Source organism: Dendrobates tinctorius, unplaced genomic scaffold (genome assembly GCF_039654945.1).
Source record: "Dendrobates tinctorius isolate UK_male_01 unplaced genomic scaffold, ASM3965494v1 ptg000103l, whole genome shotgun sequence".
NCBI lineage: Eukaryota > Metazoa > Chordata > Amphibia > Anura > Dendrobatidae > Dendrobates > Dendrobates tinctorius.
Genome location: NW_027361771.1, coordinates 2515792 through 2537285, shown reverse-complemented (window position 1 = coordinate 2537285; position 21494 = coordinate 2515792). Strand labels below are relative to the sequence as shown.

Sequence of the window (21494 nt, the reverse complement as noted above, 5' to 3'; positions counted from 1 at the left end):
TTTAATCACTTGTACTATATGTGCTGCAGTATGTCAGGGGAACGATCAACACAGGCTTGGCTAAAAAGAAGTACAAAGATGACAACGATGGAGGCCTTCAATGATTTCAGGCTGCCATAGCAACCCATGTGCATGCCAAGTTTTTTTTTTACTACTTACCGTTACCGATAAACATTTTAAACATAAACAATAATTTTATTTTATTAGTTGCTATATTTTTGGACCCATATATTTTTATCTTTCTGTAAATACAACTGTTTTAGGCTAGTTTCACACTAGTGTATTTTACATGCAGCACACGGCGCCGCTAAGCCTCGCCCCCTGCCCGCCCCGTCCGGTCATCTCCTCCTACTATCGCACACGGCCACAAGTGATCTGCGCACCCTATCTTTAGCATAGGGTGCGCAGACCGTGTGCTAGTAGGATTTTTGAGTGCGCTGCGCACTTTTGAAGGTGCGCCGAGCGCGCCAAAATGCAACATGCTGCGTTCGGCGCACACCGGCGCACCTTCAAAAGTGCGCAGCGCACGCACAAATCCTACTAGCGCACGGTCTGTGCACCCTATGCTAAAGATAGGGTGCGCAGATCGCATGTGGCCGTGTGCGATAGTAGGAGATGACCGGGCGGGGCGGGGCTTAGCGGCGCCGTGCGCTGCATGTAAAATACGCTAGTGTGAAACTAGCCTTAGGGTTTATTTTTTGAGGGACAAACGGAAGTTTAACTGTTATCATTGCCTACAACTTGTTGATCACCATTTATTCCATCTTTTAGTACGAAGGATGAATAAAAAAGAATAAATCTGAAATAGTTTTGTATAGATTTATTTTTACAGCATTCACCATGCAGTATAATTAACATGTCTTTAGTTAGATATAATTACAATGATGTCCTAAGTAAATATATTTTCTGGCTTTTGCAGCAGAAAGTTCCTTTTTACAAAAAAAAAATCCTTTTTTTAGGGTGGAGTCATCATATTCTCAGAGCGATAACACTTTTAGTTTTTCCTTCAAGAGGTTGTCCACTACTTTAACATTGACTGCATATCCTAAGAATTGGCCATCAGTGTTCTCTTTAACAGAGCTGTATGAGGACTTGCTTTTTTTTTCCTAACAATGTAATTTTTATTGCTACCATTCTGGGGTGCATACAACTTTTTGATCACTTTTTATTTAAAACATTTTTGTGAGGTGTGATAAACAAAAGGCAATTTAGTCATCCACCAATTGTGCAAGTTCTCCCACTTAAAAAGATGAGAGAGGCCTGTAATTGACATCACAAGTAGACCACAACTATGAGAGTCAAAATGAGAAAACAAATCCAAAAAAATCACCTTGTCTGATTTGGCAAGATTTATTTTTCAAATTATGGTGGACAAGAGGGATTTTTGGTACTCACCGTAAAATCTCTTGGAGCCTTAATTGAGGGACACAAGTAACCATGGGTGTATGCTGCTGTCACTAGGAGGCAGACATTAAGCAAAAAAAGGAAAAAATAGCTCCTCCCACAGCAGTATACACCCACCTACAGGCACCAAATACCTCAGTTGGTGTAAAAGCAGTAGGAGAAGCAACAAGAACTCAACATATGTACCAACCCAACAACAAGGCACGTAGGCTCAAAAAAAAACGTACGAACAATTAGGGTGGGTGCTGTGTCCCCCAATGAAGGCTCCAAGAAAGAGATTTTACAGTGAGCAGCAAAAATCCCTCTTTCTTTATTGCTTCATTGGGGGACACAGGTAACCATGGGACGTCCAAAAGCAGTCCCAAGGGTGGGAACAGAAAGAACGCCAAGAAAATGGACTTAGGTCGGATGGTGAGCAACCGCCGTATGCAGCACCTTCCTACCAAAGTCTGCATCAGACGAGGCATGGGTATGAACCCTGTAAAACCTTGCAAAGGTGTGCAAGGATGACCAGGTCGCGGCCTTGCAAATTTGTAAAGCCGAAGCCTGGTGACGAACAGCCCAGGAAGCCCCCACGGCCCGGGTGGAGTGAGCCCTCACTCCCAAAGGAGGCTGTTTGTCATGAACGTGGTAAGCCTCCAGTATCGCCGAACAAATCCAACGGGAAATAGTGGATTTAGAAGCTGGGAGCCCCTTTTGATGACAAACAGGGAATCGGATTGAAGAAAGGAAGCAGTCCTAGAAAGATAGACTCGAATGGCTCCGTCCAAATCCAATTTGTGGAGGGACTTCTCCAGAGAATGAACCGGTGAAGGACATAAAGAAGGAAGGACAATGTCCTCATTGATGTGAAAAGAAGAGACCACCTTGGGAACAAAAGGAAGGAACGAATCTGAGAACTACCTTCTCCTGATGTAGAATCAGGAACGGGGAACGACCAGATAATGCTGTTAACTCGGAAATCCTCCTAGTAGACGTAATGGCAATTTGGAAGGCCACCTTCCATGACAAAGAAAAATGAAATATCCTGAATCCATGGATCTATCGGAGGATGGTAAGGTGGTGCCAGATGGGTGACACCCTGAAGAAAGGTCTTCACTTCTTCACTTGAGACAGGGAAGCCAGGTCCCTCTGGAAAAGGACAGAGCGAAGCCTGACCTTTAAGGGTACTGAGGGATAGACCTGAGTCGAGACCCGCTTGAAGAAAGCCCAGGATAGAAGGAAAGGAAAAAGTCATTGGAAACAAGTTGTTCTCCTCGCACCACCGGAAGAAGGCCTTCCAATACCTGTGGTAAATGCACGAGGATGCAGGTTTTCTTGCCCTAATCATGGTCTGAATGACCTGGTGAGAAAAATCAGCCTCCTTCAGAACTGCAGCCTCAACGGCCATACCGTTAAACTCAGAGACTGAGAACTGTGGTGGAAGAGGGGGCCTTGCGAGAGAAGATCTGGACAGTATGGAAGCCTCCATGGAACATCCGAAAGCATGTTTACCAGCTCCGCATACCAAGGTCATCTCGGCCAGTCTGGAGCTATCAGGATCATGGGAATCCCTTCTGCTTTTATTTTTTTTATGATCCTCGGAATCAAGGGGAGAGGCAGAAAAAGATGAGGCAGCTGTCACGATATGTGACAGGCCCTGCATGACGCAAACCAACGATCGGTCGGTCAGCAAAACAACTGGACAAACAAGGGAACACCAGGGACACAATTACGGCGGTGGGCTCTGCGATAGGGAATGGGGGAATGGACACCTCATGCGGCTGAGTCCTGGACTAACCTGACGTCCCTATACAGGGTCTTTCAACCTGTCGCCGAGCAGGATACCTTGTCCCTCACTTACCCTGCACCTATCCCTCACTAGGGAACTGGTAAGTGCGGACACTGGTCCCACCGCTGCACTAATACAACACCAAGGAAAGAAAACAGACAAGGAAAGACTAAAAACACTTAGCTTTTCTGCAGCCAATGCTCCGAGCAGCAGAGTAAGGCTCCAGATCAGCATTCAGCTGAAGCACCACAGCACACAGCCAGCTCCTGTCTTCTCAACGGTTGGTATCCAAAAGGAAGTGTGTCACCAACACCAGCTGAGGCCTCAGGAGACCTTATATAGGAAGGAGGGAGTGGTCACCACCAGCTAACTAAACATGTAGTAACACCAGCGGCCACCGGGGGGAAAAACTGACATTAACCCCCAATGGCCAGGAAGGAAAAAAGTTTAAATGTAAGCAGCTCAAACTGACACAGATCCAAAAATGGATCGTGACAGCAGCTGAAACTGGGACCACGGGATCACTAGGGTGTCGCAATCAATGGCCAGCGGATCCCGGGACTTGGCTAAGAAAAGATGAACCTTGTGGTTCCATCCAAGACGCCATGAGGTTGATGTCCGGAGTGCCGCATCTTTGACATATTTGGTTGAAGGGAAAAAGATAAATAAAACACAACAGGTGACCTGCAAAAGAAAATGAAGATCTGGTGTTAGATACAGGTCCGCCTCCTACAGACACTAAGCTTAAACTGAGGTACTTGGTGCCTGTAGGTGGGTGCATTCTGCTGGGGAGGAGCGACAGCAGCATACACCCATGGTTACCTGTGTCCCCCAATGAAGCGATAAAGAAATAAGTATTTGGTCATTAACAAAAGCTCATCTCAATATTTTGTTATACTGTATATCCTTTGTTGGCAATGACAGAGGTCAAACGATTTCTGTAAGTCTTCACAAGGTTGGCCCATTCTTCCATGCAGATCTCCTCTAGAGCAGTGATGTTTTGGGTCTGTCGCTGGGCAACACGGATTTTCAAATCCCTCCAAAGGTTTTCTGTGGGGTTGAGATCTGGAGACTGGCTAGGCCATTCCACGACCTTCATATGCTTCTTATGAAGCCACTCCTTCGCTGCCCTGGTGGTGTGCTTCGGATCATTATCATGTTGTAAGACCCATCCACGTTTCATCTTCAATGTCTTGCTGATGGAAGGAGGTTTGCACTCAAAATCTCACGAAACATGGCCCCATTCATTCTTTCATGTACCCGGATCAGTTGTCCTGGTCCCTTTGCAGAGAAACATCCCCAAAGCATGATGTTGCCACCCCCATGCTTCACAGTATGTATAGTGTTCTTTGGATGCAACTCGCATTCTGTCTCCTCCAAACACGACGAGTTTTGTTTCTACCAAACAGTTCTACTTTGTTTTCATCAGACCATATGACATTCTCCCAATACTCTTCTGGATAATCCAAATGCTCTCTAGCAAAGATCAGATGGGCCCGGACATGTACTGTCTTAAGCAGGGGGACACGTCTGGCACTGCAGGATCTGAGTCCCTGGTGGCGTAGTGTGTTACTGATGGTAGCCTTTGTTACGGTTGTCCCAGCTCTATGCAGGTCATTTACTAGGTCCCCCTGTATGGTTCTGGGATTTTTGCCCCAGATTCAGGGAGATTATCAGTGGTCTTATATGTCTTACATTTTCTTATTATTGCTCCCACAGTTGATTTCATCACACCAAGCTGCTGGCCTATTGCAGATTCAGTCTTCCAAGCCTGGTGCAGGGCTACAATTTTGTTTCTGGTGTCCTTCGACAGCTCTTTGGTCTTCACCGTAGTGGAGTTTGGAGTGTGACTGTTTGAGGTTGTGGACAAGTGTCTTTTATACTGATAACAAGCACAAACTGGTGCCATTACCACAGGTAATGAGTGGAGGAGGACAGAGGAGCCTCTTGAAGAAGCTACAGGTCTGTGAGAGCCAGAAATCTTGCATATTTTCAGGTGACCAAATACTTATTTTCCACCATAATTTACAAAATAAATGTTGCCATATCAGACAAGGTGATTTTCTGGATTTGTTTTCAAATTTTGACTCTCATAGTTGTCGTCTACCTATGATGTCAATTACAGGCGTCTCTCATCTTTTAAGTGGGAGAACTTGCACAATTGGTGGCTGACTAAATGCTTTTTTTCCCAACTGTATTTAACATGTCTGCACACCAGCGTCCTGCAATAACGAGGGAGCACTTTCCCTCGGTATCCCTCTTTACATCAGTGGTTAACAGCAATCACGGAATACAAGGAGGTAAATGGGCAGGATTGCACACACATTCAATCAAGGCTGTTGCAGTGAGAGACCAGCTGGTTTTAACAGACAACTCCCCCCTGCGTATGAATCTATGATGCAATGTACAGTTTCTGTGCCTGCTGCTGTTAGAGTCAGTTACTGAGCCCGTTCCACGCATGCAAAGCGGATGGCGGATGTAGAGCCCAAACATACTGAAATACCACTAAAAGCTGTTTCAAAGTAATTTACAGTTATTCTAGCCTAAACAAAACACCTTCCTACTTACATTCACACAAGTGGAATTACAGCCCTTCCACGGACAGTAAATGTGGCTGCTACACCATCGTGTAAATCTAGATTTAATATTTTTTTATTTCAAAGTCTCCCCCTTTGTGCAGATGCTAATCTGTGTATTGGGTTAGCTTTTGCACTGAAAAAGTCTCCTTTCCTCTCTAACAGCTAACAATATAGCCTCTTCTATGTTCCCCGGTTATAGACTTCCCAGCCATACTGTCATAAAGACACTGCTCCTTCCTTAGGAAGTAGGGAAGAAAGATATTTCTATTATAAATCAATATAATTATCAATAAATATATTTAGCTAATACTAAGGTGACCCCTTAATAACTTCCAATACACCTTTAAATGACCTGAGGAATAAGAGAATAGCACCTCCTGATGGGTGGAAATGGTGCCGATGCCAGCTGTATACCACAGATCCCACACTTCTGCATTGGCCAAGATTAGTTTTAGCACTGATCATGGTCGCTTTACCCCTTAAATGCTGCTATCAACAGCAATAACAGCATCTAGATGGTAAACATAGGGAAGGTGCTCCATTTTTAACCACATCGGCATGTAGTTCAGAATATTTCCATGGTCTCGAGATTTGTAAGCTATGGTGAACTTCTAAGAATTTTTTAGTGAAAAAAAACTAGTTTTTCATTCTACTTTCCACGAAGGGTGAACAAACAATCTTTTGACTAGTTTGAGGAGTACCATTTTTAAAATGGAGTCACTTTGAGGGGGGGGGGTTCAATATTTAGGCCCTTTAAAGGTCACAAAACTGAACAGGTCTAAGATCATAAAAAAATAAAAGGATTGTTGAATTATGATGCTGATATAAAGTAGACACATGGGAAATGTTGATGCTTAAAGGAGTGGTCCAAAACCTATAAAGCCCTTTACCACCTGCCTTTATGCCCTAACCTGCTATTTCCTCTATATGCACTTTTTTTTTTTTTTTACTTTACAGGAATCTACAATGGGACATCAAAGGAGGCTGGATTTGCACGCACGTCTCTAACATTTATCAACCCTCCTGAAACAAGATGTCATTGGGGGCAGTGCTGCTGTCACCAAATCTATTCTCACCCCTGCTCCTATCACTGCTCTCAGACAAATCGCTATTAGGGGGCAGCACTGCTGTAACTCACAGTGCTTCTATCACCGCCCTCCTGATGATGATTCATTTCAGGGAAAAAGACTGTGGTGTTAGAAGCAGCGACTGTGACAATGGCGAACCAGTATCTCATCAGGGGATGGCATTGACAGAAGCTGTGGTAAGTGACCGCAGCACTGCCCCCTATTGGTGGCCTGTTTTAAAAGGGGTGATAGACGCTGCAGCAAGGTGAGTACAGCCCCAACTTTCTGTGACATCCCATTCGAGACTCCTCTCAATTGACCTGTCACAGGAAGTAAAGTAAAAAAAAAACCCACACATGAAATAGAAGGATAGGGAGAAGTATACTGAATTTAATAATAAAGATAATTACAAAACTGGCTAAGGCGTAAAGACAAGTATTTATAAAGGGCTTTGTGTGTGGCAAGTATATCTGGGTTAAGGGTGTAAACATTCAAAATATGAAAATTCCTAATTTTTCTACATTTTCATCAAAGTTCCAATATTCTTATGAATAAACAAAACATATCAACCTAAATTTGTGACTAACGTAGTACAATGTGTGACAAAACAGTCTCAGAATCACCTGGATATGTAGAAGTATTCTATAGCTAAAAAAGTGACACGTCAGATTTGAAAAATTGGGATTGGTCACTATAGAGCTAAGGCAGATGAAAGAATTGAAAATCTTCTTACCTATCTGCAGTATTGGTCTCCTGTACGTTTTTACTGATGGCTTCCCTAAGCATCTTCAAACAGTGCTCTCGAGCCTATAAGAGACATGTGTACAGATGCATCACTCATAATCATGGCACAAGGGCTGACAGCTACATAAACGGCTGGATAATGGACACGATAAATAATAAACTAAAGCATATACTCTCCACTACTTTCTGCAGCTTGTGAGATAATTATCAGTCAGGCACATAATACAAAAATATAATGCAAGGGTCAATCTTACTATACTTGAAGTATTGGCAGTGCTACGAAAAGAAGTAGCTGGACTAGAGAATAGGATTCTTAAAGTCTTCATACACATTAGACTTATGTCACCCGAACGCATCAATATTGGTGCGATAGGCTGAGAGCATCCCATTGCTTCCCTAACAGATGATGTTGTTTTAGAGAGGATCAGGCAAATTCGATTTCAGATGGCTGATTCTTTTGTTCTCTTCTCTGGAAGATAAGCCACCGCCAGAGAAATCTGGCTGCAGCTCACTTAGGGTACGTGCACATGCTGCGGATTAGTCTGCAAATTCATCTGCCCCGATTTTGCAAAATCCGCAGATAAATCTGCAGGTGAAAAGATCTGCAGGGTTTATCTGCGGATTATTCTGCGGTTTGGCCCTGCGATTTCACCATCTCCACAATGGAGGAGATAGGAAACCGCTGCGGAATCCGCAGAAAGAATTGACATGTCAATTCTTTCTGCGGTTTAGAAACCGCAGATAATCCGCGTGGAAAATTCTGCAGCGTCTGCACTGCGGTTTCCATTTCCCATAGGGAATAATGGTACTGTACACCACAGCAAAAACTGCTGCGGATCCGCAGCGGCCAAATCCGCTGCGGATCCGCAGCGTGTGCACACATCCTTATAGAGAACACAACAGATCTAAGGGTATGTGCACACGCTGCGGATTCTGCTGCGGATTTGGCCTCTGCGGATCTGTAGCAGTTCCGCATAGTACAGTACCATGTTAGTCAATGGTATTTCAAATCCGCAGTGCACATGCTGCGGATTTTTCCCTGTGGAAAAGCTGCAATTTTAAATCCGCAGCATGTCAATTCTTTCTGCGGATTCCGCTGCGGTTTGACACCTATTCCATTGTCCAGGTGTCAAACCGCAAGGGAAAACCGCTTGCCAATCCACAGGAAAACCGCGGTTTTACCTGCGGATCCGCACTGAAAAATCCGCAGGTGAATCCGCAGCGTATGCCCATAGCCTTAGCCGAGTATTCTTGTGTATGGTGGACACAGGAGAAAAAGCAGTTGGCCGATTAATTACTGAACAGCTTTCTATTATGTATGGGGGGTTTAGATCAATGGAGAAACAACTAGAATCTGTCTTTAAAAAAAAAAAAAAACCCAGTGCATTGTTGCACTGATCAGTAATATTGCACTGAGGTCTTAAGTTTAAGTCCCATCAATGACAATATCCGCAAGTAGTTTGTATGTTTTTTCCGTGTTTGTGTGGGTTTCCAATAGATACTCTGCTGGCCTGCCCACTCCAAGAAATGCTAATAAGAAATTTAGATTGAGAGCCCCAATGGGGACAGAGATGGTAATGTATGTAAAGAGTTATGGAATATGATGGCACTATATAAGCTTAATATATAAAGAAGAAGAGGAATATTAAGCACAGCACCTGAGTGGTTGTATGGCTAGTGGATAAGCACAAGGACAAAACTGGAGCCAGTGTCCAAAATTAAATAAAATCCAAAATGTATTTCTTAAAGTTAAAAACATGTAACCAGTAACATTCACATACAGGAGATGTGAATATCGCTTTTGGGTTTCTGGCACAACTGGCCCTTAATCATAACATAGAAACATACATACAAACTGTGATTTAAAAACTTTCCAAAATGAAGTCACATGGTACACATTGATTAATTGCACCTGATAGGTGAATAGTTGGATATTGGAACAAATTTATCAAAAAAGGATAAGAGAAAAAACTGTCATACCTTTACGTGAAAGCTTAATATTGTACGTGTTCATGTCGTGTGTTCAGACCAATTGGAGTGCTTGTTTTTGCATGTAAATCCAGAAAGACTATATTTAACAGTTTACTATAATCATTACCACTTCTAGGTGGTTTATCTACCTTTTCTATTGCTTGAGCTGTAAAGTGTGAATGGTTACTTCTATGAATACTGTGTCCAGTTCTGGGCACCACATATTAAAAAAAAGACATCGAAAAACTGGAGCAAGTTCATAGAAGAGCGACCAGGATGGTGAGCAGACTGTAAAATATGTCCTACGAGGAACGGTGAAAGGATCTGGGTATGTTTAGCTTGCAAAAAAAGAAGGGAAGAGGAGACTTAATAGCTGTCTACAAATATCTGAAGGGCTGTCACAGTGTAGCGGGATCATCCTTATTCTCATTTGTACATGGAAACATGAGAAGCAATGGAATGAAACTGAAAGGGAGAAGATACAGATTAGATATTAGAAAAAAAACTTTTTGACAGTGAAGATGATCAATGAGTGGAACAGGCTGCCACAAGAAGTGGCGAGTTCTCCTTCAATGGAAGTCTTCAAACAGAGGCTGGACAGACATCTGTCTGGGATGATTTAGTGAACCCTGTATTGAGTAGGGGGGATGGACACGATGACCCTGGTGGTCTCTTCCAACTCTAACTTTCTATGATTCCAAGTATATTTTTAAAATGAGATGAAACTGCCTATGCAGCCACCCCTGTTTTGCCAACGTCTGAAAGGTGTTTCCTGTTCCTCGTTTTTAAAACTGGAGGTACATTCATCATAGTGAATCTGACAGCTGCTGCATGTACCTAAATTAACCAAGTATTTTGAGCTGCAGTCTACACTTTTTTTTATACTTTGTGAATAACTTGGGTGAAAGTAGTTGGCCTATTGTGGGTGCCTTTCTTGATACAAATTTAACCCCTGGTGTCATTACCAGATTTGAAAACCGGATCATTAAAAAGAACTGGTAGATCTTTCTTGATAACAGTACATATTTGAGAAATTCATGAATTTGAAAATGTGAAATCTGGATCATTAAAAAGAAGTGGTAGATAGGTTTTTGATAATAATGCAAATTTGAGAAATTCATGACTGTAAAAAATAGGAATCTTTTTCCTCTTCCTTTCGCGGTAAAATTTCTCACAATATACAATTACCTACCTATCAGAGACGCAAATAATGAATTAACCAATGTGTACAATCTGACCTCCTTTTGCAAGATCTTTATATTACTGTCAGTATACCTAGTTGTGCCCATAAGCGATATTTACATCTCCTGTATGTGAAATCTTACTGATGTTTTTACCTTGAGGATAAATTCCATGTTTTATTTAGTTTTGGACACTGGCTCCGATTTCTTCCTTTTGCTTAATAATGAGGAAGATATAGCATATTGTAATGCGTAATTTTAAATTCCTACCTTAACAGTAAGTTTGGGTATTTTGTCATTAGCACCATCTTTAAGTGGACAGTCTTCGCCTATTCCCAGAAAAGAAAAATACAGAACAGTGCATAACTCTACTGCCTGAAACAGCCCACATATACTTTATGTTCTAGAGCTAAAAAACAAAAGAAAACACTATCCTTAAACCACAGATGATCAGAGAAAAAACTTCTTTTTTTTTTTTTTTTTAAATGAAGCCAAAGCATTCACGACTTCATCAAGAGAAATGTAGCATCAACTGCTGGATATTCATAAAAATGATTATTCATGTAGTACAAAAACGTTCCAGGTGCTCCAGAGAAGATCTCCATTCTGGTACACAGAAGGGAGTATTTCAGTAATGAAAACATACTTGGTAGAATAAATTCCTCCAATTCTTTGCTCTGTGAAAAAAAAGAACAGTCCATGAAAAAGTTACCGCTTGTTACTGTCCTGGTACTGGAGAGCCTAGACTTTCAGCTCACCTTTCTCAAATTCATCTGCTTCTGGTAAAAGCTGTTCCATTCATGTTTGCGATTTTCAGAAGAGACTTCATTCCCTTCATCATCAGAATCCTCATCACACCTGCAAATACCCAGGATAGGTTATCTATAATAGTATCAAAGGGATATTCTCATTGTGCAATGTGATTACATAATGCTAGCATATTCCTTTACTTTATAATTGGAAGGTGCCCGACCTTTGGGACCTCCAGTGATTCTGAAAATGCAGGGGCCAAGGCGCCCGTGTTTTCCCCGCAGAGCAGAGCTCTTGGTTACACAGTAAGGCCACATGCACACATTCAGTATTTGGTGAGTTTTTCACCCCAGTATTTGTAAGTCAAAATCAGGAGTGGAACAATCAGAGGAAAAGTAGAATAGAAACCAAATCACCACTTCTGGATTTATCACCCACCCCTGGTTTCGGCTTACAGATACTGGGGTAAAAAACTCACCAAATACTGAATGTATACATGTGGCCTAAAGGCTATATTCACATGTTGAGTTTTTTCTACGTTTTATAAAAAAATTGAAAGCTGCATCTTACAGTACCAGCAAAAGCTATGGGATTTCAGAAATCTCATGCGCACACATTGGTTTTTTTTCCTGACTGAATTGGAAAACTGATGCGTTTTTGCAACCTGCAGCATGTCACTTCTTTCAGTATTTTTGCAGCTTTTTTCACCCATAGAAAGCAAAAAGTACAAAAAACCCCAGCAAAAACATGGATTTTTGTGAGTACTCACCGTAAAATCCTTTACTCCGAGACGCTCACTGGGGGACACAGGTACTGTGGGTGTATGCTACTGCCGCCTGGAGGCTGACACTAAGTGAACAAAAAAAGGTTAGCTCCTCCTCCGCCGCATACACCCTCGCCCCGATTGCGGGTGGAACTCAGTTTAGTGCAACAGCAGTAGGAGAACACAAAACAAATCAGCCTTAATGCAGAATACAATCTGTCTGGAAAAGGCCCACCCTAATCTCAACAAAAATATATTAATTAAATAAACAAGAACCCACTTGGCTAACAGGGTGGGTGCTGTCCCCCCCAATGAGCGTCTCGGAGAAAAGGATTTTACGGTGAGTACTCACAAAAATCCATGTTTCTCCTTCGTCTCATTAGGGGACACAGGTACTGTGGGATGTCTTAGGCTTCTTTCACACATCAGGTTTTCGCCGTCAGGCGCGATCCGGCGCTTTTGACAAAAACCGGATCCGGTTTCCGCGATCCGGTTTCTCCCCCATTGACTTGCATTAGAGCCGGATCGAGCCGGATGGCCATGCGTTTCATCCGGTTTTCGCCGGATCCGGCAATGTGTCGCGATCCGGCGTCTGGAAAAAACGGCTACTGTAACGTTTTTTTGTCTCCGGCGAAAAAGCCGGACACGCCGGATCCGGCGTGTCCGGCTTTTTCACACAATGAAAGCCTATGAGCGCCGCAATGCGCCTCATCCGGCGACAGCCGGATCCAGTGGCCAGATCCGGTTTTTTTGGTCTGAGCATGCTCAGTAGCTCTGCCCACAAGACACATATATAAAAGCAAGACAGTGGGACCCTCAGCCACACCCAACATGCCACCCAAGACAAGAACCAGGTGCAGGAGAAGGCAGGAGACATCTGCAGCAGCACCATCAGCACCACCACCATCCCAAATGGAGCAGCATGCTGAACAACGGGAGGGGAGTCCAGCAGCAGATGAGAGACGGTAATTATCAAATCCCCCATTCCTCCAAACTAGGGCCATGGAATATCAAGATATTCATTGCCCCTTTGTTTCTCTTTATTCAACAGCCGCCCAAGAGATGCAGCAGCAGCAGCAATGGCAGCACTGGCAGCAGCAACACCACCCACAGCCATGGAGTCTGGCCAGCAGGAAGACAGCACATCTTCTTCTGGGAGCCCTCCCTCGCATCGTCAGCGTTTGACGGTAAGTTTTTATTTCCAAAATCCATCATCTCTGTAATATATGTCTATTCATTGCCTTTTATTTCAAAACAGGAATCACAAGATGAAGAGGAGCTCCCAGAAGAAGAAGGAAGGGGTGGACAGACACCTGGAGTGGGCTCACAATTGGTAAGATTTTTGCATCAAACGCAGAAACACAACATCACACTACACACAACACATAGAAAACAATGTTCTGCAGACCACACACAGCAAACAAATGCCTACATCCAAAGACATAACATTTTTTGTTTTCTTCTCTAGTCTTCCCAATCTGGTGCTCGGCCAAGAGGTCCTCGCAGTGCCTCCCAGGGTCGTCGGCGACAGCAACGCGGCGGTCACCAGCGTGTAAGTATAAATATTTTTGCTTTGTTTTTTTGCACTTTTTATTTCATTTCTTTTGTGGAGGCTAATTATGTTATTTTTGTCTTTTTCTTTAACAGCCTTCACAGCGTGCTCCCGACTCTGACGGTGAGGATGGAGGAATCGATGTGGACCACCTCATCGATCTCGTCAGAGAAAGGGAGCCGCTCTGGAATATGGCTGACCGCCGCCATGCTGACCTTATCGTTACCCGACGACTCTGGGAGGAAATCTGTTCGCTCCTTGTGGACCGCTGGGAGGACCTCGATGCTCGGGCCCAGATTAAAGAGCGTAAGTATATACAGTACCGGTTGCTTGATTTAAACCAGTGTTTCCCGAACTCCAGTCCTCGTGGTCCCCACGGATCATGTGTTCAGGATTTCTATTTACTTTGGAATTCCTGAAAACATGACCCCTGGGGACCATGAGGACTGGAGTTTGGGAAACACTGATGTTGTATACTAACCACTTTGTCCTTTCTCGTTTCAGGGGAGAGAATTGTAAAGCGGTGGCGGTCTGTGAGGGATCGTTTCAAGAAGGAGTTCAATAAAGAGATGCGGGCCCCGAGTGGATCTGGAGGACGCAGGAGCAAGTACAAGTACGCACGAGCCCTGTCGTTCCTCCGGGATACAATGGTCACCAGAAGGTAAATATTACACACCACATGTGACAAAAAAATGTTTATATGTAACTTTTTTTTTTCAGCCAGGGCCATACCATGTCACTATTTTAATTGTTTTTTTTTCTCTTTATTCCACAGCACGGTGAGCAGCACTCGGGAGCCTGCACGATTGGACCCTTCTGAGGCGATCCCTGAGGAGACCGGCACCGAGGGACACTTCGACCGCCCCGGTACATCTGCACCTTCCCAGCCTTCCCACACATTCGACCCATCTGTCCCATCCACCAGCACAGGAGCATCGTGGCCGCCTACATTACATGAAGCTGCTGGTGAGGAGATCGCTTTCCCTTTACCCCACCCTTCTGCCCCTGCCACCTCTAGTACACCTGCGGGTACTGGGCGGCAGCGGCAGAGGGGTCAGGAAAAGACTTATGCGCCAGAGTTCTTGCATCTGAATGCATCTTTCCAGAACTGTCTAAAAGTCTTGTCAGAGCAAATCTCCGCAGGCTTTCAGCAGATCAACTCCAGCATTCTGGAGGTGAAGACACTTCTGCAAACCATGCATTCAGAAGCAAGATCTTCGCCAAACCACACCTTTTTCAGGTCTGTTGTGGAGCGCATGGAAACGCTCTCTCCTACCCAGCAGATGCATGTAATGCATTCATGCCACAGTGCTCTCCAGCACGTTACCTCCCAACCTCCTCCTCCCACCACAGTAGTTCCTCCACCTGCACCCCCTCCAGCCACTTTCCATCCTCCCCCTCCTATTACATACCATCCACCTCCCCAGCACCAGCCACCTCCCCAGTACCAGCAACCTCCCCAGTACCAGCAACCTCCCCAGTACCAGACATCTCCCCACTTCCAGCAACCTGCCCCGTACCAAACTCCTTCCCCGTACCAAACTCCTTCCCCATACAACTTGCCATCAACATCATCTGCTCCTACAGTCCCTGCCCAACCCTCCACTCCACCGCCCACCACCTCTTCTGCCTCCCACATGTCCACCCATTCTGTAGCTTTTTCCACACCTTCACCTCTAACTGTTCCTTCCCCACCACGATCCCAGTCCTCTCTCCACACTCCCAGTGTCGAAGTGTCCCGCAGCCCCTCCAGCAGTATTTCCACCCCACACTACACCGAGTTGTAATGTTTTTTTTTTAATAAAAATGCCCATTTGCTTGTTTTCAAACATTTATTCAAAAAGTTTTTTTAACTAACTTTAAAAACATTTTACAAAAAAAAAAAAAATTTTAAATAAAAGTTAAATTACTTTTACAATGGTTGTCTGTCATTTCTTTCTGCGGCGAAATATGTTTACAAAAAAAGGTTAAATAATTTCAAAGGTCAAAAGGTATTCAAAACCTGGTATATAACTGTGGGTAAATTTTACCTTTTTGCCACAGTTGTGTTGGAAGCAAAGTATTTCACCTAAAAAGTTGTGTTTATTGTTGGTGATTTCCTATCAATGTACACAACTTTTGTTAAAAGGTGAAATACTTTGCATAAAACACAACCAGGTACACACCTGTGGCCTAAAGGTAAAAATAGTAAGACCATGACAAGATAGCCAACTTTGGTTGGCAAAGGTATATACTGTTGGTACACAAGTTTGGTTAAGGGCACAAAGCTTTCACACTCTGTCATCCTGCCAGTGTACTCTGCCTTGAGGTGACAAAGTATAGTGCAAAATTGTCCCTCATTACTGAAACCGTCACAGAACTTCTAGTGGTAATGTCATGGTAATCTTGCAAGGTGGTTTTTTCAGAGGTATCCTCAATGGAAATGGGTTCCTTGCAGATAACAAAATTGTGGAGTACCACGCAAGCTTTGATCACCTCGTCCACAGTTTCTGTCTTGAGGTTGATCGCAGTCAATAGGACCCGCCATTTGGCTGTCAGAATACCAAAGGTACATTCAACCATTCTTCTTGCTCTTGTGAGGCGGTAATTAAAAATGCGTTTTGTTCTTGACAATCCTCTGCTAGAGAACGGTTTCAAAAGGTGTTCTGACAGCTGGAAGGCTTCATCCCCTACACAGACAAATGGCATAGGTGGACCAGATGTTTGCGGCAGCAGTCTAGGGGGTGGGAACTGGAAGGTGTTTCCATACAGTTTACGCCCCATGGCAGACAGTTTGAAAACTTGAGAGTCATTGGAGCGGCCATAGGCCCCAATATCAACAGCAATAAATTTGTATTCCGCGTCAGCGATGGCCATGAGGACAATGGAAAAATATTTCTTGTAATTGAAATATTCCGATCCCGATCCGGCTGGCTTTACAATGCGGATATGTTTCCCGTCCACAGCGCCCAAGCAGTTGGGAAACTGACATATCTGTTGAAACTTTTCTGAAATTTCAATCCACCTCTCTGTTGTGGGCTCTGGTAAAAACTCTTCAGCTAAGGAGTCCCACAGTGCACGGCATGTGTACTTCACTATTCCAGATATGGTGGAAATCCCGAGTCTGTACTGGAAATGCAGTGACGAAAGGGATTCTCCAGTTGCAAGAAATCTGTGGGGAATTAAAAAACAATCAATTAGTTTAAAATCACAGCATTACATACCAAAACTCAGCTATAACACTTGGAGCTGCAACCTACCACCAACAAGATTGCAGTGAAAGTGTGCTCTGATGCGAGCACATCCAATAAATGTGGCTTACCTTAAAGTCACCATCAGACGCTCTGCGGGTGAAACGGAGAAGCGGCAATAAGTGTCCGCTTTTCTTATGAGGTGTGCAATGCGCTCCACCAAGTAATCAAAATTCTCCATTTTCATCCTAACATATCCAAAAAATTTATCCGGGTTTCGTCTAAGGTCCATGCAGAGTGTAGAATAGACCCCACGCGTCATTCTCTTGGCTGTGATGGGGTGGATCCACAAACGTCGTCTACGATGCCTGATGCGCTGCTGTCTCGCTCTCTCCTTCTCCAGAACAATCACCCTCAAACGATTCGCCTCCGCTGTAAAATCCGCCAAATTCTTCAAAATATTTCCAATCACAACATCCATCTTCGCCAGTAACTTGCTCTTCTCTCCAACCTGCACTTTCTCCTCTCCAACCTGTCAAAGAAGGGCTGTAGGAACATGCTATATATAGTTTTTCAGTAGCCAATCCCGTTCGGAAGGCCACAAGGGGCGATTTTAAAAACCGGATCCGGTGTAATCCGTCGAAAAACGGAACAAAAACCGGATGAACCGGATCCGGTTTTGTCTGTGAAGAGCAAGACGGATCCGGCAGAAAAACGGATCCGTCACATCCTGTTTTACAAAATATTTGCCGGATCCGGCGCTCCGGCACGACGCCGGATCGCGCCTGACGCCGAAAACCTGATGTGTGAAAGTAGCCTTAAAGCAGTCCCTGGGTGGGAGATTGACTCACCGATCCAAGCCACATGCACCTCTTGTCTAAAGGTGCGCCACTGCTGCTTGGAGAACTCTTCTACCCAGGCTTGCATCTGCCGAGACCAGAGTATGCACATTGTAATGTTTAGAAAATGTGTGCAGGCTGGACCAGGTCGCTGCCTTGCATACCTGCTCCGCCGAAGCCTGGTGCCTTAGTGCCCAAGAGGCGCCCACTGCCCGAGTAGAATGCGCCCCGATCCCTGCAGGAATCGGAGTGCCTCTAATATGGTAGGCCTCCTGAATAGTTAGACGGATCCATGTGGCTATGGTCGACTTTGAGGCTGCGAGTCCCTTCCTGAGCCCTTCGGGGAGCACGAACAGTGTATCCGTCTGGCAAAAGGGTGCCGTCAGCGACACGTACCTTCTGAGTGCTCTCACTAGGTCTAATGTGTGAAGCGCCTTTTCCACATGATGTACTGGCGCTGGACAAAATGAAGGCAAGACGATATCCTCATTAATGTGAAATGAGGACACGACCTTCGGCAGAAAGGGGGGAGCTGGCCTTAGAACCACTTTATCCTTGAAAAAAATGAGAAACGGAGCTCGGCATGACATGGCCGCAAACGCCGAGACCCGCCTAATGGAAGTTATGGCTACCAAGAATACCACCTTCCTGGAAAGGTACGACAACGAAATTTCTGGTAATGGCTCAAACGGAGCTTCCTGCAGGACACTCAGGACCAGGTTAAGGTCCCAGGAGTCTAGGGGCGCTCTATAGGGGGGTACCAAATGTGAGACCCCCTGGATAAAGGTCTTCACCTGCATATTGGTAGCGATCTTTCGCTGGAAGAAGACAGACAAGGCCGATATCTGTCTCCTAAGGGAGCGCGGGGCCAACCCTGAGTCTAGGCCTGACTGAAGAAAAGCCAAGATGTTGGGAATAGAAAAAATTAGTGGAGCAACCCCGTGATTTCGACACCAGCTAAAGAAGACCTTCCAAGTGTGATGGTAAATCTTTGCCGAGGTAGGCTTCCGGGCGCTAACCATTGTAGCGACCACTTCTCGCCCAAACCCCACCTGGGTCAGAATCCAAGATTCAACGGCCATGCCGTCAAACACAGGGCCCCTGAGTTCGGGTGGCAGATCGGCCCCTGCGACAGCAAGTCTGGTCGTTCTGGCAGACGCCATGGAACGTCTGCAAGGAGCTGCACTAGATCCACGTACCATGCCTGACGGGGCCAGTCTGGGGCCAGCAGAATTGCTGGAACCCCCTCTGTTTTGATTTTCTTGATGACCCTCGGAAGTAGTGGTAGCGGGGGAAACAAGTATGGAAGGCGAAACTGGTTCCATGGTAGAACCAACACATCCACTGCGATCGCTCGTGGGTCCCGAGACCGAGCCACGAACACGGGCACTTTGGCGTTCACCCCGGAGGCCATCAAATCCACATCCGGTGTTCCCCACCGTTGGCAAATCTGCTGGAAGACCTCGGGGTGCAGCGCCCATTCCCCGGACACGACACCCTGCCGGCTGAGGATGTCCGCCGCCCAATTTTCCACGCCCGGTATGTGGACTGCTGAAATTACCGAGTGGTTCTTCTCGGCCCAGCGAGGTACGTGTTCTACTTCGCGCATGGTTGCCCTGCTGCGGGTGCCCCCTTGATGATTTACGTAAGCCACCGCCGTGGCGTTGTCCGATTGAATCCAGACAGGACGTCCTGCTAGAAAGTGCTGGAAATGTTGCAGCGCCAGCCGCACTGCACGTATCTCCAACAAGTTGATCTGGAGGCGTGCTTCCTGTTGTGACCATTGCCCCTGAAGTGTGTGGTGACAAAAAACCGCTCCCCAGTCGAGGAGGCTCGCGTCGGTTGTGACCACCAACCATTGATCTGGGGGGAAAGGCTTCCCCTGAAGAAGGGAGGAACTGCTCGTCCACCGCTGTAGTGACTGTCTGACCTGAGAGGACAACGGCACCGAGCGTGAATGGGCTCTTGTCCCAGACTGTCAAGAGAGCATGCTGCAGGGGGCGAAGATGAAATTGGGCAAAAGGAATTGCTTCCATTGCCGCCACCATCTTCCCTAGCACCCTCATCCTGAACCGAATGGTGTGAGGGACTGGCTGCTGCAGTTTCCGGACTCCCTGCCGGAGCGCTAGAGCCTTGTCCTGAGGGAAAATTACCAACCCTCGGGAGGTGTCGAAAATCATCCCTAAGAAAGAAATCTTCTGGGCTGGGACAAGGGATGACTTCTTCCCGTTGACCAGCCATCCTAGGTGGGATAGGGTATCCAGCGCAATGCTGACATTCTCTTCGCATGCCCGAAATGAAGGGCCTTTCACCAAGAGGTCGTCTAAGTACGGCAAGACAACTATGCCCCGAGAGTGTAGAATGGCCATGACGACTGCCATTACCTTTGTGAACACCCTGGAGGCGATAGCCAGCCCGAAGGGCAGTGCTACAAACTGGAAGTGCCGGCCATCGATGGCAAAACGTAGGAACTTCTGATGTGGAGGAAAAATAGGGACGTGCAGATAGGCATCCTGGACGTCTATCGAGACCAAATATTCCCCTTGCTCCATGGCCGCTATAACCGAACGGAGAGATTCCATTTGAAAATGTTTGATCCTGATTAACCTGTTCAGGAGCTTTAGGTCAAGTACCGCCTGACTGTACTGTCCTTTTTAGGGACCGCGAACAGATTGGAGTAAAAACCCAGAGTCCTCTCGCACTCTGGTAAGGGAATAATGACTCCGTTGCTCTGGAATACCTTGATGGCTCCCAGCAAAGCCTCTGCCCGGGCCTCCACCTTGGGAAGCCGGGAAAGAAAAAATTGTTTTGGGGGATACTTGACAAATTCTATCTTGTACCCGGACGACACCAATTCCGCCACCCATGCGTCGCGTGCCACCGTGACCCAGACGTGGCAGAACTGGAGTAGACTGCCGCCCACCCTGTCGTTTTCGGGTAACGGCTGCCCCGAGTCATTTAGCTGATGGTCTTTGGGATCTGACTCCCCTCGACCTGGGCTGGCGAGCCCGCATCCTGCCCAGCGGGTTGGCTCTATATGTGACCTGTCGATCCTTGTCTTGGTTGTAGCGAACTGGAGCGGCGGAATTGGCCGATGCCATCCACCCGGGGTTACGAAATGCCCGAAACCGCGCCTGAGGCTGACGAAACGGCGGCTTGATTTTCTGCTGTGGAAGAAAACTGCTTTTCCCCCCTGTAGCATCAGAGATGAGTTGGTCTAATTTTTCCCCAAATAGGCGGCTACCCTGATAAGGTAGGGAAGTCAAGGATTTTTTGGAAACCGAATCGGCCCGCCCCATCCTTAACCATAGAGCCCTCCTAACGGCGATCGCATTAGCCGCCGCCAGTGCCGCGCAATTAGCAGCGTCTAAGGATGCATTGATTAGGTAATCACCTGCCATCGCGATCTGACTCGCTATCTCTGATACCTCCGTCGGCAGGTCCCTATCCCGCAAGACTTTATTTAAAGATTCTGACTATGACATCATGGCCTTGGCTACCCATGTTGCTGGGAATGAGGGAGAGAGCGCTGAACCTGATGCCTCATACACAGAGCGGGCCAAACTCTCTATGAGCCGATCCGTGGGGTCTTTAATAGAAGAAACACTAGGTACCGATAACAAAGATTTTGAAGCCAAGCGTGACACTGGCGGATCCACCACCGGGGATTCCGCCCATTTATTACAGAGCTCTGGTGCAAACG

General features: G+C 45.8%; 1 protein-coding gene across 5 annotated transcripts in view; it reads right to left on the bottom strand.

Annotated features, from left to right (window-relative positions):
- Window positions 1–21494, bottom strand: part of RECQL5 (RecQ like helicase 5) — a 163379-nt gene that overhangs the window by 48944 nt on the left and 92941 nt on the right. For all 5 annotated transcript variants that reach the window (XM_073587944.1, XM_073587943.1, XM_073587945.1 and 2 more), the window contains exons 10-13: window positions 11476–11575; window positions 11364–11394; window positions 10988–11046; window positions 7555–7628 (exon numbers count right to left, since the gene is read on the bottom strand). In XM_073587944.1, the coding sequence (XP_073444045.1) occupies window positions 7555–7628; window positions 10988–11046; window positions 11364–11394; window positions 11476–11575 (264 nt within the window). The remainder of the gene's footprint in view (window positions 1–7554; window positions 7629–10987; window positions 11047–11363; window positions 11395–11475; window positions 11576–21494) is intronic.